Raw genomic sequence first — 25,214 nt, 5'->3', positions numbered from 1 at the left:
CATGCGGGGCGTGCGATTTAGAGGCTAATGGCTCAATTGTATTATACCATTGTGCCAGAGTGACAATCCACTGTAGGCTGCCAATTGCCTTATCTGTCGGCGTGTTTATGAACTATGTGAGTGGGGTGTGTTTTCACATTTGATTTCGTTCTTTGCTGGTCTTTTTTTCCTCTCCAGGGACTCCATACTCATGTTATTGACCTTGACCAATGATATTGTGTGTGCCTCAGTCTATTCATTTACACTGGAAAACCATGACATAAGATCTTTCCCCCTTTTTTCCTCCTTCAACTTTCTTTCTGCCTCTTTTCCCCACCAAAGGGCTGACTATGCCTAAACTACATTATACTGAATACATCACAACCACACAGTCTTAAACAGGCAGACACACTCATAGTTTACGAGCACACGCATTCAATTTAAGAGACAGAAATTAATCAATCCATCCAGTCCATCATTTTACCCTCCCTCTGCCTTTCCCTACACTTTATCAAGCCACAGTGCCTTCCTCCTGACACATTATAATAATGCCTCTCTCATGAATTAGTCAGAAGAAGAACAGATCACTCATCATGTGTGTTTAACCTCTCATTTGAACCCATTATACAGCAGCTGATTATAGCACCAAGAGGCAGCCACGCAATCAGCTCAAAAAAGGAGTCTGTGGAAAATGCTGGAGCCAGCTCACGGATTGATGCATCAACTCCAGACATAGAAAAGGCAGTCGGTGTGTGTGTATATGTCTGTGGGTATTATGTGTATCCTGTAGCACTTCTCGGTGTAGCAGCGGGCTGTACTGTATGGATAATGTGGTGTTGTGTTACCGGCAGACGGGCTGAATGGTGCATTCTGGCCTAATGACATAGTGACCACATGTATCCCGCCTCTGAAGCATAATTGGCACTTTTGGATTCCAATAGAAACAGCGGGGCCTGTCAGTGGCACGAGCACAAATCTTACACACGCCATAAATCACCCGCCAAAGCGAAATGTGCACGTGCGGCTAACTTACATGCTAACAGAAAGCGCAGAGGCACAGAAAAAAATATACAACAGCTGACAGAGACGGATGCAAACACAGACACATTCGCACATGAACTGCCAAGCTGCTCCCAGTAGTTATTTATTCTCGGAAACAAAACAGATTGTTCTCATAAAACAGCGCTAAAGGGAATAGCAGATTTACACAGACAGGTCACATAAATACTTGACTGCTCCACTAATGCTCCATTTCTTTGCTGGTATTCTCAGCAGGGCTCTCGTGAAATTGCAGCGTATTTGTCTTTTTCTCTCCCTTTTCAGTCAGTTCAGCCTCCCTTTGGATGCCATTAGCCCCCATCACTCAACCTCTGTGGTAATAACATCGACCCACTGTACTGTATACTTCTGTTCTCTGACGGCCAGGGACGATATAAAGAGAGAAGTATATCTGAGGAGAGGAAGCGACAAACATCAAGAGGAATAAAGAGAAAGAAGAAAGAGAGGTTGTAGAAAAAGAGACACACAGCACAGGCAAAAAGTGGGGGGTTACTGGGAAGGGGAGCTTCCTGTAGCTATAGCAACCGCTGGCATGCTGGTCCAATCACCACGCCAATGTCTGGTTGCTAGGGAGAGATTCCGGTGGAGAGGGAAGGGAGCTCGGCAGGCAGCGGCGCTTTTCCCCGACGACTCTCCAGGATCGGAGGGAGATGACAGGGATTATTCCTCGCTTGTCTCTCAAACGCTCACCCTCCTGGGGGAGTGTCACACACTCACAGCCTCCCTATTGTCTTTTAGTGCGTGTGTGTGTGAGATTGTCTGGTTGAGAGTGTGTGTCTAACACGGTAAGGTGGAGCGGCTTAAGAGTGTCAGTGAAGTAAAGGAGGGATTTCTGTATGATAAAGAGGATCATTAAGCGAACAAAGCAGTACATCTGTACATAGAGCAGGACCTGTAGAGCTTTTTTATTACTTGTCAATTTCCCCCAGTAGTTTGGTTATCCCTGTGTGTGTGTAGGTGTGTGTGAGATCTCATTCACACATATTTTCCCCTCAGCTGAGTGTCTCATCAGCCCTCAGAGGGTTAAAAGCTGAAGGCCTCAGCAGCGGGGTTAGTCTGCTGGTATGAAGGGACTCCACTGGGCAACCATCTGTCTCCATCAACTACAGCCGCCACATGCTAGGGGGAACCTTGTCACTCATGCACGATTTCTCTGTGCTTTAGCCTGAAGCTTAGCTGACTCTCTTTCTCTTTCTGTTTCCTTGCCCTTTTTTAAAACCACATCTGCATCTGTTTTCTGTTACTGATTTTCTTTTTGATAGCAACACATGCAGAAGGCATGGCTCTAAGGAAGTTAATGTCAGTCAGAGACCTTGCCACTTTGGTCCATATTGAAATATGTCAACAACGATTGAATGGATTGTTATGACTTCTCCATACAGTCTCCAAATGATGAATACTGCTGACTCAAGAGATACTGTAGCTTCAATTTTCCCCTTTTTGACAATATTTGTCCAACATCTTTAAAATAATTTAAGTTGACATGCAATGAATTACAGATATTTGAGGTCTCCAGAAGATGAACCTTGATGACTTTCCAGGTTCTGTCCTTAGTGCCAGAACTAGCAGCTAAATGTTTTTACTAAGTCTGTAAAATATACAATTGGTTAATTGAAACAACATTTTATGCCGTAATAATTGTTCCCAGAAGATGAATCCTAATGACTTTAGTGATCCCTGCCTTTGCCTCTATAGAATCACTAGCACATTTGAGTACAGAGCAAAGTGTCTTAACCATTATTGAATAGCTTTTCATACAAATGAGTACAGACATGAATGTTTCCCAGAGGATCGCATTAACTTTAGTGAGCCTTACTTGGATAAAGGCATGATTAATGCTATACCCTCTAAACATATCACATGTTAGCGTGACTTTATCATTTAGCTGAAAGCCCCATGCCGGAGTACAGCCTCACAGAGCTGCTAGTGTGCTTTTTAGACTTTTGTTTCGCTCCTCTTCCTGTCACTGACCACCTCCTCTACCCCTTGTGATTTGGCACAACTTGAGAAAACACATTATTTACTCTTGAAGTGTTTCCTCTTGTCAGCGGGGGCTCAGATCCAGGGGGACAGGGGGAGGGCGGAGGAGCCGGGCCCCACGTCAGTAGCAGAGATGTGGGGGTGAATAGGTGCAAGTCTCCCCTGCTGGAACTTGTCACTGCCCCATTACATACACTCCTCTCTGCTATCCGTGAATCCCCCTATTATTTGGAAATTAGCATAACATGTGGGTGATGCTACTTTATGGTAAAGCATGTTCATTAACTTAATAGCATATTATGAAGACCCAACAGTAGAATAATAAGGTCAGGGAGAACACAATTAGGGAGGAAAAGGAGAGAAGTGGAGAGTTGCATAGAGGTTCAGTCCTGTGGTGAGAAAAAAGGGTGCAAATTGAGATAAAGTGGAGACCTTGTGCTCAGAGCCAAAAAGATTTGAAAGCAGTCTTGAAACGGAAAGACAGAGAAAGGGAAGGGAGAAAGGCGGGGTTGCCAGCACTATTTTGGGGTTCCGGCCTAGGCCGACTTTCAGAAGGGAATTTTAATTGCGTCTGTTGGCTGGAGATAAATACCCAATCACGCGGACCCCCTGTGGGTGCCTAATCAGTGCGGTTCTAATGACCACAGCTGCAGACAGCGGCTTACATGCTAACCTCTAATCACTAGACTTATCCTTTTGATGCTAACTTCTAGCGTTACCAAAAAAGAGCAATATGAAAAAGAGAAGCAGCATCTTTTAGGTGTCCTCATTAGAGCGCCATTCAGGTAAAGATCATAAAATGTTCAAATAGATGAAGTCTTTGAGGTAGTTTTGTCTTGCAAAGTTGAGTATTTTCTGGTTAAGAAGCTGATTGATAATACATTTTATCATGTCTCCAATAATAATATAAAGTTCCCATAGGAAACAAAAATGTAATTAACTTGGGAATTCTACCTTATTATGATTTCCCACTCAAACTGTGTGTGTTTTCCCATGAGAAACAACAGTATAAATCCCCCAAGGCCATTCAGAGGACAATGTGACAGGCTGGTTGTGCAGTATGTTGATTGTATTATGAGTGGGTGTCCACACCATGTGGTGCTGGTTGTGCGGCTGTAACCAAAGCCTTTTATCTCAGATCCAAGCTAAGCCACGTCTCTGTGGCAGTGGAGACACCAAGCTCTGACCCAACTCCACCCACTCAGCTGGCAACATGTAGAAGGAGACGTTTGAAACTTCTGCTTAATGGTTAGGGCTAAAAATAAGAGAAGCTGAGGACCTTCTTGCAAATAAGCTGTCAAAATAGGAGTCTCATGTCGAGAGGTTGGAGGAATGTTAAAAGCTCTAGAATCTAGATGTTTTAAAAGGCAACATCTAGATTATAGATATTGCCTTCACTTTTCAGTCTATCAAGGTGTCTTGCAAATAAATAAAAACTTCCCCTTTTTGCACCGTGATAATGTATTTACAGCTTACCTACGTAAGATCATTTGGACCAAATGATCATTTTTGAGGGGGATGACCAGAATTCTGATGTTAACCTCAGAAAAATAATTTGTTTTGGTCAGATCGAAAAAGAAATATCTCCTTTGGCCCCAATACTCTTTCCTATTATCCATAGTTACTCATGAAGGAAAATAAGTGTGATTCAATCTTTGGACAGTTGCTTATAATATTTATTTAAAGTGTGTGTGTGCAAGCGTACGTGTATTGGTGGACTTTAAGATGGTCTCTCGATTAAAAGACTGATTGTATCAGCATTTTGGTTAAAAGGGACAATCTGTGTAATATAATTCACTGCATGTGAATTCTCAAATCTCAATATATAATTATGTTGCATTAAAACCAGATTTGAGAACTTTATCTTGAATCATTGCTGGTAACTTGTTAAATTAACAAATCATACCTTGTTGGACAATTGGATCATTTAGTTTGCGTCCCAATGAGGTCAACTTAAAGTGTCAGTTCAATGTATTGCAAACACAGAAGGTTTCAAACTGGTATGAAGTCATCATCACCAATAACATTAGTATTTACAGCGACCAGTTCAACCAACAAAAACAAATGTGCCGCCACCATCACCACATCATTCAGGCTCAGGGACCTAGCTGTCTCTAGGGCAACTGTGGAAGGTTTACGTCTCCTATGGCAACTGTGGAAGGGGGAGGCTCTTTGCAAAGCATCCAGCCAATCGTCCAGTCAGAAGAAAACCAAATGATTAGCCAGAACAGGTGAACCATCCAGCCAGCCCATCCAATCACGACTGAGCAGATCCAGTCTGCTGGCTGTGATTTGGTCAGGCGTCCATATGCTAATGAGGTGCATTAGGCTAATTGAGCAGATTCAAGTCATTTGAAAACCATTCTGGGGGGAGATTGAAAAGCAAATTATTTTCAAAGAGAGAGAGGGAGGAAGACAGGGAACAAAACAGTAAATGATGATGCTGAATGTTGCAATTTAGGGTTTGAAAATTAAAACATTTTTTTATCAAATGAATGCAATGGACCATTTCAAGTCACAGTGATTTGTTTTCCATGACAAAGCATTTAATAAATGTGGAAATACTTACTCTCCCATTCCCATTTTCCACAAAGGCATCACATAGCCTGTGATTTGGGTTTCTGGTGTTTAGCCTCAGATAGTCTGGTTTAAAATGCATAGGGATGATTTTTGAAGTTTGAGGCCATTTTACAGTGGTTTTGGAAATGTGGTTTGCAAACACACACACACACACATTTCTATACACGCTATTTCAAATCTTCACTTTGGTGTCCCATATGCTTCCTCTTTTCTTCATTCCGCACTTCTTCTGCAGGCGCCTTCGCCTTGATGCCAATGACCTGTCATGATGATAAAGATCCATCATCATATCGCACCGTACTCACTGTCCCATTTCATCATCCTATCTGCAGAAGCACAATGCCACCTCATCGGGGATGGATTTATGTGTTCCCGTCCTCCTGTGGGAGCCAAGATTGTTTTGTTTTTAAGTGAGGGCCCATTGATCTTTTATTACACCATTAAGTCAATATGCTCCACTCATAAACAGCTTGAGATTAAATGAGCCCCTTTGAAGGGTTTATGTCTGGTGTGTGTGTCAGTCTGTGTCTGTGTGTCTGTGAACCCTCAGCCTGCCAGCATACTCTGAAACTGGTGGCTATAGGGAGACACATTTAGCCTGTAGTAGCAGCTCTTAGTCTTTAAAGCATGGTCTGACAGGGTGTTGATATTCAAGGTACTTCATTCCACAACAAGAATGATTTATTTTTAAGTTTGAAGTGTTAACTGCTTTTTTACTGCAGTACAACCTCCATTGACTGCACTGTAAGAAACGTCCCGTGAAATTCACAGTATTTAACTGGCAGCAATTGACAAGTTACTTACTGTAATTAATTTTACAGTATTTAACTGGCAACACTTGACAAGTTACTTACTGTAATTCATTTTACAATTGCTGCGAGTTAAATACTGTAATTCATTTTACAGTAAGTAACTTGTCAATTGCTGCCAGTTAAATACTGTAAAATGAATTACAGTAAGTAACTTGTCAAGTGTTGCCAGTTACTTACTGTAAAATGAATTACAGTAAGTAACTTGTCAATTGCTGCCAGTTAAATACTGTAAAGGAAATCACAGTATTTACAAGTTTTTATTTACAGTAACAGTGTAAAATGAAACACAGTAACTTCCAAGTACTGTAGTTGTGTTTACGGTAATAGCGTTTTAAGGTTTTAACCAACCAAGTCTCACAAAAAAACGTGTAATAACTACGTTGGTCCACACCGTAGGACGTAGTATTTATACAAAAACGCCTCTGAAATTGTAAGATCCCTATGTTTTTTTTCACCATTCATTCCAATGGCTGGCGTCTATGTCACGTGATCTTCACATTTCTCCCTGCAGAAAAAAAAAAACATGGCCGAACTTCGTTTTATTCTCGGTGTAAAATGCCTATTTTAAAGTTAGTTTGGCCATTAAAATGCGTTTTGATGCGAGAAATATGAGTTTTTATTTCAGATTATGTGTGCAGTGGATGTACATGATCTTTAGTTTGCTAGTTATTACGAAGATTACTTCAGGAAATTGTGTCTATACAACGTTTTCATTGTTATCAAGGTGGTTGCTAGGGAAGCTGCTTTCGATATTATTTCTGTTATGTTGTGTAAATGTTGTTATTTTATTGCTACCCCCTTCACCGTCAATGCATAGTGTTGGTCCACAGTGCAAACGTATTAGTTTAACAAAATCCGCATCTAAAATTGTGGCATAGTGTGGTGCAGAGAGATGGGAGTCGGAGGCGGGGTATATAAGGTACAAGCTAGACTTTTATTTAGCATCTCAAAACACAAGCGAAGACCGGCGGAGACAGGAAGTCCGGCTCACTAAAATGTCCGTGCAGTAATATTTAATTACTTTATTTTTTGTTACAGCAGTAGTGTTATGTCTGTAGAATAAAACAGTAATTTCGAAGCATTGTATTTTTGTTTAAGCTAATAGTATTTTAACTATAAAATAAAACAGTCATTTAAAAAGTACTGTATTTTTGTTTATGGTAATAGTGTTTCAATTGTAAAATAGAAACTTTAATGCTATAATTTTAAGTTACAGTATCAGTATCGTAACTGTAAAAAAATGTATTATAGTATACTTCATGTCATGCTGGTAATTTAAAGATTACCAGAAATTCTTGACAAAATGTTAAAGCTCACCAATAACTGCAGGGAGACAGCAAACAATACATTTTAACAATGTGTTCTTAATTGTTGAACGGTATCAAGACCATGTATTTTCTTGTGCTAAATGATAAATATGTTCATCCATAAAACAATCAATATTAATATCCAAAAACATGGAGATTGCATTTTTAAAACAGTGTGGATAACAAAACACAAAGAATATGAAGCCATTTCTTCTGCCAAGCCATTTTAGAGACGTGCTGTAGTTGAAAAGGTGTCACGACCTCGACACAAACTGGAGAACCCAAATGCACGACCCAGAGACACAGTCTTGAATGTAACAAACATTTTATTTTTAATGTCATTGAACAGAAAATCCCTCTAAAATAAACTTAAACTAACAAAGCAACAAAACCTGACAAGACTGGAAACGATCCTCTCTTTGCTGAGGCCTGGCACGACCACATGTGGGAACAAACATGAACCGACACAGGACAGGGGGGGAGACAGGACTATTTAAACATGAGGTGAGTGGGAACAGGTGGAAACAATCAGGGGCGGGGCAGACACTGACGATGGCAGGTAAACACAAAAAGGGAGGAAGTAACAGGGCCTGAAATGAGAGACAAGAGGTAAGTAGAAAATGAAACGGGAAATGGAAAACGAGACACGACTTGAAACGCAGGGACTTAACTAGAGATGAATGACATAAATAGACACACCTGTCATGACGTGAATGAACATGAAAACCTTACTAAACGTGAAATGACAGACATAATACATAAACATAACCAACAAATGAGACATGAGAAAAGGCACTGTTTGGCAAATACATTATCACTATTCTTAGATAATACACAATATTTGAAAACACTTGAATACAAACAACCAAATGCATGCAGGAATGGACCCTGTCATGAACTTACAAACCTTACACGTGTAAGACATTTTGATAAGCTTGCCGAGTAGAGTTAGCTTAACTTGCTTTTTCACTAAGCGGCCTGACGTCGGACTGTCAAACTTTGGCTAGGGTTATATAAATTAACTGACAAAATTATTTGTATTAATTACTTTCTTTGGGCCTTTCTCACTTCTCTTATTTTTCATTTCCTCGGTCTCGGTCTCACCGGAAGTTGATTTGTCTGCGCCATCTTGAGTAGCGTCCCAATGGCCTTATTTTTATCGGAGGAGCGAGGATTGAGGAGCGATAATGGAGGAGCTATAATCGAGGAACCACCAGACCATCCTCCGATGAAATCCTCAGACACTCGCCCCGCCCCCTTAATGTGTATCGCTCACTGATTGGACGATGCAGTGCATGCACTGATGTGATGTTTCTTGACATGAGAGCAGTTTCCCAGCGGAGTGCAGAAAATACATGAACCTCACGGGAGTCACTCCTCAGTCTATACCGTGTTTTGTGTCAATTAATGTATAATTTAGTTACAAATATGTGATATATCTGAACAAGAAAGTGGTCAAAAATCATTTTATTCATTTTTTGGAAACATTTTCATGATCGCTTTTTTCGTTTTTACATTTTCATTTATTATCATTTCCATTCAGTCAGTCATTAAGTGCTATTTAAAATGTTAATTTGCTACATATCCAAACAAACAAACCAATCCAATGAATGTTAATCTAACTGGGTTTTGATATATAACATATCTCTTTTTCTTCTCTCAATTATTTTATTTATTTTGTGCACTCAATATCAATCAAACTATTGTTCGTTTATACATTTTAAGAATGGCGTTTATCTTTTTTGAGAATTAGTTCTTATTTTATTTTTATTTATTTGGGTTAACAGATGATACAAATGTTTGTGTCAGTAAATGTGTACTAACAGAGGCGGGGGTGTGTGTGGAAATAACGGGGACAGAACTTGCTGCTGTCAGACGATCAGCTGTGCAGCGTCATTACAAACGGACGTCGCTTCACGTGACGCTCCGGAGGAAAGGACGTCCCATTGCTCTTAAAACTCATTTCCCTGCTTCTCGTGGTTTCCTTGCGTCCCTCCATGCTTCCCTGATGGGAGGGACTAGTCACGGGGAAACGACGCAAGTGAGGGACGCAAGGAATCCATTTAACCGAAGTGAGAAAGGCCCCCAGTCTCTTGAGTTACCATGTCCATTGGGGGAGTTTACTTCCTGGTTCAGCAAAGGGCGTGGCCTAGCGCTGAGGACTCATAAATACTCCAAGGAGCCAATTGGGACAGATTGGGACAAACCACCTGCTTCCATGTTAAAGGGAGGATTTGGGTTTGTCAGTGTCCTTTTTTGTTTTCTGTTACTATTAATTATCCCTTGGATTCAACTTGGTTTGGCCAAGCCACTATATAGGTTCCTTGGTTTTTCATTGTATAAGGTCAGTTTGTTGAGTTAACACCAAAGTTTTAAGTTGATGCCATGTTTCTTTGAAGTATTTTCTGTTGACCTCTTTTATAGGCCTAGTTATTAGAAATGATTGGTTAATGATGTTTTCTGTGGACTTTTGGGTAAATAAAAAACCCTGTTTATTTAAACCACTCCTGAATCCTGTTGTTCATACCCCTCGCTGTTTATTCAGTTTTCACTTTACTGCTTTTTGCACTCCTGGTTAGAAGCTAAACTGCATTTCGTTGTCTCAGTACCTGTAATCTGTGCAATAACAATAAAGTTGAATCTAATCTTGAGCAGGAACAAATCTCTTTACTTAGTACATATCTGACATTAACGATTAAACACATTTGTACATTCTTTATAAAACCAAACTGGTCAAGACCACTGACGGAAGTAGTTTTGCAAAGTATTAAGTTGTTCTGTCTTTTACATGTAGGATTCAACCCCCCTTGTATTTTTTGTTTTAAAATGAACAGACACTTGAGTCATTCATTTGTAGTGATATAATAATTGTTCATCTGCAACGAAGAACGGCAACGCAAATCCCGCCAATGCAAACCGAGTCAAGTCGACTCCGAGCTGTCCGACTTCAGGCAAGCTTTTTGAGACCTCCCCCAGCTGCAATCGGCTATTCTCGTTTACTTTCGAGCCGCCACAATAATAATACAAATGATGATTATTACCTTACTTTTGTCTGTTTTTATTCCTCTGTGTTACGTTTTTAAGGTGCAATGCCAAGACACATTATTGGTACAAATCAGCACCACATTTGTAGTTCTTCCGGTTTGCAAAGACATAGGGTCTTACAAATATACAGGGGCTCCGCCAGGGATTTTGGGCCCCATGAAAAGATATCACATTGGTTACTTAAACATTTTTTTCTTAATATTCTAAAATTGTTTGGGCCCCTGTCAGTCACAGGCCCTTAGAATCGTTCTAACTTTTCACCCCCTTACGGCGGCCCTGCAAATATATATCTAATAAGTATATAAAATATCTAGTATAGCCAAACTAGTAATTACACTGCATCAAAATTATATATATTAAGAAAAATATGTTGGTTTATTTAAGATATTTTAGCTATAAATGGGTTTTTTCGGTTGGTTCTTTCTTTTTTGCTTACTGTGATTTTCTACTGTGCATTGTTGGTTACTGTGAATATCTACAGTACATTGTTGGTTACTGTGATCTTCTACAGTACATTGTAGGTTACTGCGAATATCTACAGTACATTGTTGGTTACTGTGAATATCTACAGTACATTGTTGGTTACTGTGATCTTCTACAGTACATTGTTGGCTACTGTGATCTTCTAGTATATTGTTGGTTACTGTGATTATCTACAGTACATTGTTGGTTACTGTGATTATCTACAGTACATTGTTGGTTACTGTGATCTTCTACAGTACATTGTAGGTTACTGCGAATATCTACAGTATATTGTTGGTTACTGCGAATATCTACAGTACATTGTTGGTTACTGTGAATATCTACAGTACATTGTTGGTTACTGTGATTATCTACAGTACATTGTTGGTTACTGTGATTATCTACAGTACATTGTTGGTTACTGTGAATATCTACAGTACATTGTTGGTTACTGTGATTATCTACAGTACATTGTTGGTTACTGTGATTTGATACAGTACATTGTTGGTTACTGTTATTTTATACAGTTGTGACGTTACTACTGCTATTTCTACAGTAACTCCAGAGTTGCTGTAATCTTTGGTTCGAAACACGGTATTATACTCTAAAATGGTATACAGTAATTTACTGTGCACAAACACTGTAAATAACTGTGGATTTCACAGCCATTTTTTACAGTGTGGCAGTGTGTTTCAATCCCGTCAGTGGTTCCTCATAAATAGCACTTTTTCCACGTAGACTATATTTCATTTTTTCCCTGCTATATGAATGGTCAGTGGTTTGGCTCCTGTGTGGAAACAGAATATGTTTTCATTGGTAATTGTTGCTGGATGTGATTTCTCGAAAAGTGCCCACTACAGTCAGATCAAATATCAATTTATTGAAAGATGTTGAGTTGAGGCGTCTTAGTCAAAGCACATACAGTGTCTTTATTACAGAATCAGCTTTGGTCAAATAAATACTTCTTTAAGTTGTCTGTCATTCGAGGTTCAGTGTGGGCTCCGCTGCTGCCAATCTTCAATGTACTTAGGGCTTTTTCCTAGTAGCTGTAGTCAGGTTACTCGTCTCTGCCGTCTGGTTCTTGAGCATCTGCTCGATCTTCCAGTAGCTGCTCGTCTAAGCCTCTGATCTTGTTTCCAATGTATGGCCCGTTTCACATGAGCTGCAGGCTTATCAGGAGGATCTGACGGTTTCTACAGTTAGGATCTGCTGAGCATGTCGGAGAAACCCAAAAGTCCATTCATGTTTTAAGGATGATTTAGGGGAGAGTCTCTTTGTTTAGTGTTAGACCACCTTCACTGGTGCAGAAAGGCCACTTTGGCTTTTTTATTTTATTTTATTTTCCTGTCGCATATCTTGATCAGGTATTGGCATTTGTGTAATACGCTTATTTAGATGAGGATATTGATGCTACTCTTGTTCCTGTACAGTAAATATGTAAATGAGGCTAGTAGCCAATTAACTTAATTTAGAACAAAGTTTTAATAACATTTTAATCCTGGAGCTGGAGCTGGTTTGACAGTGTACTGCTACTGCCAAAAGGGACTTTACCATGGAAACAGCTATGTTAAGTGTACCTTAGAAATACAGTATATATAGTATATACCGTTGTCATTAGAACACTTCTTCTGAGCCCAAAGGCATCACGTTAGAAGTTGTAAATCCACGGTTAGCCAATTTGAGAATATTTTTTATAGCCCAGTTCTCTGGTTCAGTTTTTACCAGTTGAGCTATGTATTACCTGATGGTTGCATAGCGTTACATGTTTACTTGGGGTCAAGAATATTATGCTCAAATAGAGTGCGTAGTTCACCATGATGAAGATTTATGTTTTTTTTATGTTAGTTTCATAAACATCTTGATTACTTCATTTTATTTAGAAAAATTGTGATCTTTTTAATTTAAGCATGCATGCACAAATCTGGTTTTGTTTAACACACCATGTGACCTTTACCATTGCCCTGTGTGTCAGGTCATTGTACTTTTTCCAGCCTGAGGTTACAATAACTGTCAACTCTTCCTGTTGTAAACCGCACAGGCCGGGAGAAACCAGAGACCAGCAGCCACACCATCCACTGAGCTGTAAAAACGCTCTTTAGCTATACTGTTACACCCACTGGAATGTACTCTCAGCTACAGGGCAAAGTGTTGCAGCATACATTTTCTGCTTAGGATACACAGCAGAGAGACACACATACACACCCACCTTGTGCATTCACAGCAAATGATTTTGGAGCCTTCCCAATGGGCATTTAATGAGACTGCAGACAATGTTCAGAGGATGCTGGGAACTGGCGGTTTATTGTTTTGTCTCCGTCTTCACGTTGTTTAGCACAAAATGACTATTCTGCTGATTATATCATTATATTCCCATCAGAGTAAATTGGCTCACCGCTGTCTGGAGCGGAATAACTTCCATAGCAGCCATGTGTGAAAAAGAGGAACGTACACATAGCACAAATACTTTTACACTCAAGTCTAGTGCGACAAAACATGCGGAAAACAGACAAAAATGACTTGTTAAACACTTGATAATGCTGTGTCTTTTTTTCATTTGCGTTCAAGAGCACATCCACAAGTTAGTGCATGATAAGTGTTTTGTCTGTCCCTACCCCTGACTTTCTCTCACCTACTGTCTCCACAGTGTGTAACTGTGATCTGGCGAGATCCGGTTTCTTCCAGAAGAAGGGCGAGTACATCTGCACGGCAGACTATCAGCGTCTGTACGGCACACGCTGCGACCGCTGCAACAGCTTCATCACGGGAGAGGTGGTCTCCGCTCTGGGACGCACCTACCACCCCAAGTGCTTTGTCTGCAGTGTCTGCAGGTAAGCAAACACAAACAGAAACACACACAATGTCCTACTGTAAATACACAGTTACAGCAGTATATACGGATACAAACATTAGAGCAACATTTCGTTTTTCTGACGGCAAAAGGAAAGCACAAAGTCACAATGCTTTGATTAATTTCCTCAACTAGGGGCTAATGTGTTTAAGAGGTTTCCTCAAAGTGCTAACTTTAGTTTTTCAAACTTAACATTGCTATTCAGATGTACTCATTGCATATATATTTTTGAAGGAACCTTACTTTAAATATTTTTGTTACTTTTACTTCACTGCCTATTCGCAAAAAAAATTAAACATATCTTGCAATATTTATTTAATTTGTTGCAAAATTAAAGTCTTACTCAAGTAGCTTTTTTTAAACTTTTGACTAAACTACCATCATTTGACAGCTTTAGTTCCTAGCATATGCCTTTACAAAATGTTGATTTGTATGTCAAATCAAATCATAAATATTAATATAGCCCAATGTCACAAAGCACATTTGCCTCAGTGGGCTGTACAGATCAACACACATCTATTACAGTGTTAAAATATATATATTTAAATGGCAAGATAGTATCTAAAATACAGATACAAATACATAAAGTGAGATAAAACACAATAAAAACAATACAATTAAATACTATAACATGTGGGAGCCAGGAGGAGAAACATAGGATAATCTGAAACCAGCTGTAACTAAGCTCTATTGAAAAGGAAGGCCTTCAGCCTACTCTTAAATGTTTGGATAATGTCTGCCACCCTAATAAACACAGGAACCACTAACAGACTGCACTCTGGGTGCGTAATGGAGGTGCAACAGGGCACAAATAGATATTTTAGGTATGATGGTGCCTGACCATTAGCTGCTTTGCACACATTACTTCTTCACATCTTTATTTGTACTGTTATGTATCTGTTCTGTCTTGTGATGAAACACAAAAGTTCTTTTTCATTAGTGAAAGTAGCCTGGGGAGGACGGAGAACAGGAGATGATTGTTTAGCGAGTGGATAAGAAACGCATGACTGTTTTCTGCCTCAAGAAAATGCAACCCTTCCTCAAATGATGCTCCACAAGCAGCATCTTTCAAAATAAGAAACCCTAAATCGTTATAGTGCGTTCAATATTGCCATTCAGCTCATGGTTCGGTCTTAAGTCAGCTCCTGGATGTCAATACATGTCTGACTGCAAAGCTCAAGCTGTCTTGTCATTTTGCTTAGTAGAGACACGATTTCGGAAAAGAGAGCTGACCCGGTGTTTCACACTGTTAGATTTAGTCAAAGTAGGCCATCTCTCCTCTGACCTCCATCACTTTTCCTGTTAAGCTCCTCCTGAACGAAGTAAGAGGCAGCATCCCTGCTGGCTCCGCTCCTCGTTATATCTTATCATTTCACTCTTTCTCTTTCATGTTACATTTTTAAAAGTCCCTTAATCTCACTGTTTGCTTTGCTCTATTTTTCCTCCCTCCCCATCTGTTTCGATGTATTATGAGGTTTACATAAGAGCGATCTCCCCGACTTCCCTTAGTGTTGGTCTGTTGTCATGTGTCTAGTTGACATTGGCTGATAAACATGCCCAGCAGCCGTGGGCAAAAAAAGAAGTGACACCAACTGGCCGAAGACAGTCAGTGGAGCAGTCCTGGCAGGGGTGTGTGTGGGTGTGGGTGTGTGTGTGTGTGTGTGTGGGTGTGTGTGTGTGTGTGTGTGTGTGTGTGTGTGTGTGTGTGTGTGTGTGTGTGTGTGTGTGTGTGTGTGTGTGTGTGTGTGTGTGTGTGTGTGTGTGTGTGTGTGTGTGTGTGTGTGTGTGTGTGTGTGTGTGTGTGTGTGTGTGTGTGTGTGTGTGTGTGTGTGTGTGTGTGTGTGTGTGTGTGTGTGTGTGTGTGTGTGTGTGTGTGTGTGTGTGTGTGTGTGTGTGTATGTATAGAGTCAACTGGAAGAGACAGCAAGAAGCCAAGGGCCGAATCTCTTCTTTCCCGCCTGTCTGCCCTCTGTCTCATCGTTCACAATTCCTTCTTGTACCGCCTGCAACTTCTCCGATATAGTCTCTTTATCTCCTCCTCCTCCTCCTCATTATTTCCCCACTTTTTTTATCATCGTCCACATCCTAATCATCTTCCTTCATGTCCTCATCATCATCCTTCTCTTTGTCATCAGCTCTAATGATGGAGAGGGAGTTTGCAAGTTACTTTGCTGATGTTTTTTTTAGGAAAATGGTGGGAATCAAAGCCAGAGGGCATGTCGCTACATCTAGAAATAGCTTTGCTTCTGTGGCCAGTTTAGGAAAAAAGAAGGGGTGAAGAAAAAAAACCATGCATTATATATGAAAACGGAATACATTTTTAAAGCGAAGAGAAAGGCTGACAAGGCAAGAATGTCTTGAGGGAGTGGGAGGAACATACAGGTAACTACAAGGTCAAAAGCAGACTCACTAATCCAGCATTTCCTTTAATTGGACTAGAGACTGGCATCTCTTGGTTGGGCACAAGATGTTGCTTGCTATGCTTGGACGTGGATATAAAGACTTCTCTAGCTTTCTCCAACAAATAAAAAATATCTGACTTTACAAACAGCTGGTTAACCTTGACATCAAATGAAGGCTGAAGTTGACTTGTGTCCCTTTCAATATGTACCAGTGGCTTTTGTTGAATAATTTGTGTGATGAAACGTCTCTGTTCTGCTCAGTTCTCCATCCTTTGCCTGCAGGCTGTCCTTCTTTGAATAATATAAAAGCACAAAGCAGCAAACCAAGAATAATGCATGTGCCATCTCCCTCCACACACACCCATATTTAGACAGTCACAATTGTAAAACAGCTCCCTGTGGAAACTCACTTTCTAGGGCTCTGACCCCCGCGTGTACTATACATTGCACCAGCCTTCAACATGCCTGCCTCTGTACATCTCTAAGTGCGTACATGGATGCTCTTCACTCCTGTGTGCTGACTGCGAGCTCTGCTGGAGACTCTAGCCTCCCTCTGGGCCTTGGCTCCGGCTCCAGGCCTCGGCGGTGTGGTAAAAGGATTACTGCCGTCTATGTCTTTTTAAACAGCCTTCCCTAAGCTTTTTAGCTCCCCATTCACTCTCACATCTTCCCCAGTCATAATGAAATCAATCTGTCCAAGAACATGCTACAGAAGAGGATAGGGAGCCAAAACGCTGTGGTTAATTACATTTTTCGGCACTGTTTCGCTTTCATCCTCTGCGTGTATTTACTTTAATCTTAGTGTTAAAGCGGGGAAGAGATCCGTGACCCGGTGACACCAGCTGTGTAGGCAAACAGGGCGGACAGACTGAGAGGGAAAGAGGTTGTTAGGATCAGTATGCACTCCGCACATCCGCAGTCTCCCTAATAACTTTTCATTGTCACTGACAGAGATACTTTCCTTTAAGAAGCCTGTGGCAGCGTCACATTATCGCCTCTTTAATCACAGAGCAGCCAGGTGCTCCTGCCACGATCAACGTCCCATTAACCCGTCGCCTCGACTGTTTGCAAATGTATTTTCAGGTTCATAGACGGTGTCAGACTGTATTTGGCTCGTGTCAGCCGGATTATAGCCTGTCTGTCACCCAATCATGTTCCTGCCGGCACCCATTTGTTATTTCGCCTGTGTTCACCTGGGGTGGAATGTAAACACTGCAGGCCTTTTTTTGTATCTCCCATTGTTTTCTAATTCTCTCCTTCTATGTTTTCCTTCCCTCCTCAGTAAACCCTTCCCCATTGGAGACAGAGTGACGTTCAGTGGAAAGGACTGTGTGTGCCAGCAGTGCTCCCGAACACTCGGCAAGCCAAATGAACCGATCAAGATCCACGGGCCCAGCCGTGAGTCGAGCATCCACCGTGTGCTACAGGGCGCTGAGTCTAATGCGATGTGTCCACCAGGCACATTTAGCTCATTTAGCTAATCGAGTGTCTGTCAAATCAGTGGTTCGACCTGTCGCGCTGATCCGCCAGCTGAGAGTCATGATACACAAACAGACGCATTATTCATTTATTGACGTCAACACCAAACATGCAGGGACTAGAGGGTTTTAAAATAATCAGTGTTCATCAGGTCACATGATCCTGCATGATTATAATGTGCAGAATATCCTGTATGAGCAGTGGTGGACAGTAACTTACCAAAGTGCATTTACCAGAGTATTGTGTTAAAGTACAATATTGAGGTTCTTTACTTAAGTATTTCCATTCTACTTATTTAAACTTCTACTTTACTACATCTCTGTAGGAAATGTTTTTACTCTCCTACTTTAGTTTCTTTAAAGATTAAGATTAATAATACAAGTATAATCAACAATAAATGATAATTTATTGTTTTAGGTATAGTTTAAGAGAAAAAAAAGCTGACAAACTACCCAGCATTATATAGAGTATAACAATGCTCCTCTTTTACCAGTTGAAACATTAAAGTGATGAACACATTGATGACTCAATAATTATAATTAAATATTGTAGCAAATATTATTTTAAAATGTGCCTGTGTGCACATTGAGCACTTCACATCTTGGAACTTAAGTAAATGCTATTATTTTGTTCTTCACTACATTTTTGAATGCAGGACTTTACACAATGGTATTAATACTTTTACTTGATTGAACGATCTAAATACTTCTTCTTTGAGACAGTATATGGAAGAGCCCTCACCCTTTCAGAATAAAGTTGGAAAATGACAGATTGTGATCCGTCAACAGAGCAACAGTGACTGACCGTGAATCATTTGTTAAGTGTGGCACACTGAGAGCAGGCTGCCGCTCACTGGCTGTGCAGTGATAACAGATGGTGAGAATCAGTGAGGAACTGTCCTCCCCAGATCGCTCCATTCAGGAGGATAAAATCCAAACGGCTCCCCAGGTACATGTTCATCACTCTGTCTTATGAGGAGGCAGTGAGTGAGACGGGACACAGAGTGCAGACACTTTGTTTAATGCACTGGCTGTAACAGCCTGGTCCCTGTGTCATTTAGATTTTTAAGGATGCAAATATATGCTCCTTGTGCAAAAGTGTCAGAAATCCATTTAGCCTGCACAAATTATTATTTTCGGCATAAAGGCTCGAAAAAGACTTTAGATAATATGATAGAAAGTACAGTGTTTTCGGCTAAACCAATAAAAAAAAGTTGCAAAGAATGGCAATAAGAACTCAGCGGGAGATTTTTGGGAGAGCTTGCCATCAGACAAATTAGTAATTTTGAAAGAAAATAAGCCGCTGAAACATAATTAGTCTTCGATTTTTGTTACCTTTGGTAAGATCCAGGCTAGCTTTTTACCCCCTGTTTTTCAATAGATGTTTTAATTGAAGTTTTGATTGAATAGAAAAGTATATCTCTGGAGGAGAAGAAAGATGATATCCAACAAACTCTCTCAAATGTGTCATTATAGATAAATGCCTTTTATGAATGTTGCAAATATCCCACCCTAAGAACGTGACTTCAAAATGAACCAAGGGTACCAGGGAAGGGAACCAAACAGCAGTATTTCCATTTCAAACTAAACAAATACATACATTTGAATATCAAAAAGACAAATCCATTGGACAAAGGACTTAAGACGTGGTTGGGATTAGCCTAAAGACTCAGAGTGGGGAGAACCAGTTCTGTCAAACAGTAACAAAGGTAAAGCTCAATATACGGGGTCAATATTACTGTTGTTTTAACAGCTGATGTTTGTGTGGATTAAATAGCTGATGTTTAATCCACACAAACATCTGCTGTTAAAACAAGAGTAAATTAGTTTAACGGAGGTTTGTATGCTGGTGTAATACCAACAATTAAGTTAATTTATGTTGACATAGCACCAGATCACAGTTTTTTGTTTTGTTTACTTCAGAAAGTCCCGTGCTAGCTGTTTCCGGTCTGTATAAACTAAGCTAACCTCCTGCTAGCTATGGCTTTACATTGAACTGACAGATCCAACTCATTGATGTCCAGTTAAAACATTTAAACAGGTTGAAAATGCCCCAATTAGTCATATATTTATTTTTCAAACTATTTCTTGTCCCAAGCTCTATTACAAGTGTTTCAGACATTCTAATACCAGTTTCATTACTTTGCTAAAAAGAGAATCAGTATCATGACTCAGAAGAAAATCAGCTGTGCCCGATCACAGCCTGGGATCCTCGCACTATAGACTCAGCACTCACCCCAAATGACAGTTAAGATTTATCTGGACTGCAGAAACCTGAGTCAATACACTGCAGTTTTTTACTGCAAAAACACCCTTTGTCTTGGCTGACAGCAGTCCCCTGTGACCGCAGGCCTCCCTGAAGGGGCAGCAGACTGGGTCAGATAAGGTTAAGCCAGGCTAGACGTCTTGCAAATGGAAACAAATGGAGCGCTGACCTTCTTTCAGCATTTTGTCACTCTGCAGCCATGCATCATTTTGTCCCACTGCTTTCTTGCCCTGTTAGTGGTGGTCAATAACGCCTGCTAGGGGCATCCATGTGTGGGAATCAGAATTCTAAGTGGAATTGTACATCTCTAATACAGTGTGTGTTTGTTTGAGCAACAGAGAGGGATTCATACATGTCTCATGTGACGGGGTCTTCAGCAACACTTTTCTCCCTGAGGCTGTTCCAGTGATGTTTGCTTCCTGCCTGCATTCAATCATGTTTAACGGTGCTCACAGCTGAGAGAACAAGCCTCGCAGCTCTGCAATATCCCGCATTAGTACAGCTATTGATTAAGGAAGTGTATGTGCCAAAGGGCTGGGAAACTACACTCATGAGCACAGTGGGTGTTTAAAGATGTGCAATTACACCTTGGCTCACTTTGTCTCATCTACTGCTCTCCCTGTTTACCCTCTCTACTTCATCTCTCGGTCTGAATCCTTTCCTCTTCCTGTCTCCTTTCCCATTATTCGTTCACACCCTTTCTTACTGCAGACTGTGCCGGGTGTGGAGCAGAGATCAAGCAGGGTCAGTCTCTCCTGGCGCTGGAGAAGCAGTGGCACGTCAGCTGCTTCAGATGTCGCACCTGCAACATGGTCCTCACCGGAGAGTACATCAGCAAGTGAGTGTGTGAAGGGATTTCAAAGTATGTGATTCTCATGACTCACAATTGCTCCAGTAGTGTTTTTTATTCTCTATGTTGCAGGGATGGAGTGCCATACTGTGAGGCAGATTACCACGCCCAGTACGGGGTGAAATGTGAGACCTGCAGCAGATACATCAGTGGAAGAGTTCTGGAGGTGAGAACGAGAACCAGATATAAACAAGACACAGTTTTAAGCCACACAGAGATTGGCCGTAATTCAGAAATCTAAATTGAGAGATGACTCTGGTGACTGAGGGTAATAAGCGTTATCAAAGCCGAGCAGTCACATTTGATCCTCGCCTCTGTTTAAGCCCCGCTGTGCTTCAGGGGGAGAGCGACTTAAGATTGGCGGGTGATAAAAATGTTGTGCTGTTTCACTAAAACCAAAAGATATTCAGCTGCAGCACGTAAGTGGACGATCATTCGGTGTACATCCACTTGTTATACCTTATAGAAGCACAGTTGAGCGGATTACAGGCCTACCTGCACCAACAGCAAGCAAAACACTCAGAAGAGGATTTGACAGGAAACAAGAGTTATAAAAAGATAAGAGGGTGAAGAGTGAAGGGAAAAGATGGAAGGAGGACAGACGCATGAAGTGAATACCGCAGTGAGAGAAATGTGTGCTTAGCATGCTCTTATACACAAATATAAGAGCCAAGTAGATAGAGGGAGTCAATGGTGAAGAGAAGAGAGGAGCAGCTACAGTAAGGTGGACAGAGGGGAGGATGAAGTGAAGGGGACATAATGAGGGGAGAAGGTTTAGAAATAATGAAAGGGAACACATGCTGATTAAATGTTTCAGAAGAGTCTCTGTTGGACACACACACACACACACACACACACACACACACACACACACACACACACACACACACACACACACAGACACACACACACACACACACACACACACACACACACACACACACACACACACACACACACACACACACACACACACACACACACACACACTGTTGTCTGGTCCCTGTGTCAGAATGGCTGGTTTAAAGGTTTTTTTTCCCGACTGTCACCCTCTGGGCTATTTATAGGCATGGCAACATGTCAGCCTTGATCTTTGAGTCCCCCTCTCTCTCTCTGTTTTCCGTCTCGTCTATGTGCGTGCACACATGATGCTCAATTATTTCCTCCCGTCAAATGTTGATATCATAATGATTTGCTCCTGATGTAACTCACAGGAAGTCATGTGTCTGGAACACTACTGTAGCTCCAGAAACATTCACTATTCATTTAGGATGAGAGTAGCATAAATTCCATATGGACGCTTTCGCAGATGCTGTGCTCATTTTGGCACGCGATTCAAAAAAGTTGTAATCTTTAATATAATCAGCTTAAGTGATTTTGATTTAGTTTGGATCTAGCTTTTGTCATAGAGAAAATAATAACTACATATTTTAACCTTGCAAAAGAATGTCTCCATATGTGAGAATGTATCGGAGCAAACTTTGAGACATGGTTGATACATTAATAACACTAAAAGCTTGTCTCTGAGTCGAACTGAAAGTAGATATCCCAGTAATAGCCATGTTGCCTCGCTGCAGGGGATCTACATACAGTATGGGCGAACTAGCCGGCTGACCTAACCACCCTGAATATTCATACGCATTTGCTGTGTTGTTTGCCTAAATGTCGCTGCAGTTACACAAAATGATGAACTAAAAACATGTAATTCAACAGAACCACACTGGTGGTTGAACGAAATCGCATTTTGTTGATTTCTCCATTTGTCAATCTTATTATTTTTGTTTTAATTAGTTACCAAAAAAAAGTTGTGTTTTCAAAAACATTTTTGTCTGTTTTTTATTCAAAGAACTCAACGATTTTCGGTCATTATCATTTTTGTTGACAAACATGACCTTGCTCAGAAGCCAGTAATGCATCTATATATCTGTAGAATCATTTCAAAGTCAGTATGCAGTTGTCCGTACAGATTTCTCTCATACATTGAAAACCAGGCTTATCCGTCTGTGTTTGTCACTATGTTGACGATTAGCCTTGTTCTAAAGAGCCTCGCTTCAGTCCAACTTTCCAGAGGCAGTGGTTGTTAGTCTAATGAGTTTAGAATAGAGGGAGACAGGGAGAAATATAGACAGGAAGCAGAAGGAAAGAGAAGCATAAAACCTCCTTTCTTTAGTTTCAATCCATTCCTCCTCCTTCCTTCCTCTGTCTTTAGTTTGCCAATATATATATAGCAGCCTATTCATGCAACTGGAGAGAATGTGGGCCTCATTAGAAATGCTAACAGCGGTTGTTGAAATGATACCACATGACTACAGACTGTAAACGCTCAGTTGCTCGGAAAGCACGGGACGAAAATGCTACATCCTCTCGCGTCTTTCCTTTCAGAGTAACCTGAGACAAATAAGGAGAGCAGGGATTGGTTAAAAGGCATCTTAGAGACGATCAGTTTAATGGAAAGCGGGGAAAGTCGATGCGGCATGAAATGACACACATCGTAGGTGTGTTCGGATGAAACCGTCTCCTGGACACAGACCCCTGCTTCTAAAAATAGAAATCCTCTAATAGTGTGTCAGGGAGGCGGAAGTGAGGGGGCCCCGCCTCAGCCGTCAGCCCCGCAGAGACACATGTGAGAAACATAAGGACCGTGAACCTAGGATTAATGGACGAAGCCATGAGCGGTGACATCATACTGCATCATTTCATGTGTCCACTTCACCTGTTTGCATGTGTTCCCTCTGGGTGCTGTGAACGTCCAAGGGCATGTATCGCACGCTATGTCCTTCACTTACATGGCCACCTACTTTCCTCTGTACACACCCTTTTCTTCATGTGACTGACCTACAGGGATGTAATTATGTAGAATGGGGGGTGGCTATCATGTGATGAACAACCACAGGCTATGCAATGAGGTCCCGGTACATTATGAGGCCATTGGTGGTCAGGTGATATACAGGGGAAAACATATGGAGATAATGACCTGCTCATTCGCAGATCAGCCGTCACCTCTGTGAACCTCTTTATAATGATAATTTATGTTCAGTCACGCCTCTTCTCCTCTCCTCTCCTCCTCACAGGCGGGGGGGAAGCACTACCATCCAACCTGCGCCCGATGCTCCCGCTGTAACCTGATGTTCAAAGAGGGAGAGGAAATGTACCTGACAGGTGAAAAGTGATGCCAATACAAAGTAGAGTGCTTGCCGGTGACATGTGGGAACACCCCGTGCCAATCTTTCTTCTTCTCTCGCTCTTCTCCAGGTTGTGAGGTGTGGCACCCATTATGCAAGCAGGCAGCGAGGGCCGAGAGGAGACTCAGGGTGAGATGGAGTTTGAAATGAAAACATTGACACAGATTGAAAACTGTCATTTCCTCACTTTGCGTGCTTTGCCCTCTCTTTTTACTCTTTGTCTGTTTGAACCTCACAGCACAGACGCCTGTCGGAGGCCTCCATCTCTCCACCGGGCTCCTCCATAGGCTCTCCCAGCAGGGTTATATGCGTGAGTATAGCTCCTAACTTTGAAGATCTTTGTCACTTCAAGCTGCCACTGCTCCCAAGCCTGTCCCTAAAAGCAGAAACACTACCCATAGGCTGGAATGTTTAAGCACCAAGCTGAGAGGCTTCTCACTCCTTCGGCCTGTTCACTCGTCTGTGTCCTCACACCTGTTGTCATTGATGTGGCAGAGTATGCTCTTTTCCAAACGGGAAAAAGTATTAAAACAGATAACCAGTCAAATGTCGATATCCAGATCTATGATTTTTCTGTTTCTGTTTCTTTATACTGCACTACATCGCAGAGACAGTACATTGTTCAGGTTTTAGGATTTTTTTGAAATATGTTTGTCAATTGTGGTTTAAAAATAACAACTTGCAAACAACACCGAAGTCACACAACTTCACGTCACCACCACTAAGCTAAGGGCGTACTATTTTTCATGTAATGTGGCCGGCAACCTCTTTAATCTCGTGTAGCCAATTTGGGCCTTTTTTTGTAACTAGTGGGTTATTTCCTGACACATTTTATGACTAATAGGCATCTAGCTAAAAAGCTCTTTTCAGAAATTGGCCTACACACATAGAAACTCATCTCCAGGTTTAAGGAGTCATTCCTGTGGCAATAGAAAAATAGAAAAAGTGGTTAAATGTAGCCCTG

At 41.1% G+C, this 25,214-nt stretch overlaps 1 protein-coding gene across 6 annotated transcripts in view; it reads left to right on the top strand.

Annotated features, from left to right (window-relative positions):
• The window catches only part of ablim3 (actin binding LIM protein family, member 3), a 50,326-nt gene that overhangs the window by 12,078 nt on the left and 13,034 nt on the right, over positions 1-25,214 (top strand). For all 6 annotated transcript variants that reach the window (XR_013805982.1, XR_013805983.1, XR_013805984.1 and 3 more), the window contains exons 3-9: positions 13,869-14,052; positions 17,757-17,872; positions 20,930-21,056; positions 21,141-21,234; positions 24,140-24,227; positions 24,321-24,379; positions 24,489-24,560. Coding sequence is in view for 2 of the 6 variants with exons in the window: in XM_079668613.1 (XP_079524739.1) it covers positions 13,869-14,052; positions 17,757-17,872; positions 20,930-21,056; positions 21,141-21,234; positions 24,140-24,227; positions 24,321-24,379; positions 24,489-24,560 (740 nt within the window). In the remaining 4 variants the exon portion in view is untranslated. The remainder of the gene's footprint in view (positions 1-13,868; positions 14,053-17,756; positions 17,873-20,929; positions 21,057-21,140; positions 21,235-24,139; positions 24,228-24,320; positions 24,380-24,488; positions 24,561-25,214) is intronic.

The sequence above is a fragment of the Notothenia rossii genome (assembly GCF_949606895.1).
Source record: "Notothenia rossii genome assembly, chromosome: 3".
Taxonomy (NCBI): Eukaryota; Metazoa; Chordata; class Actinopteri; order Perciformes; family Nototheniidae; genus Notothenia; species Notothenia rossii.
This window is presented reverse-complemented; position numbering and strand designations above follow the sequence as displayed.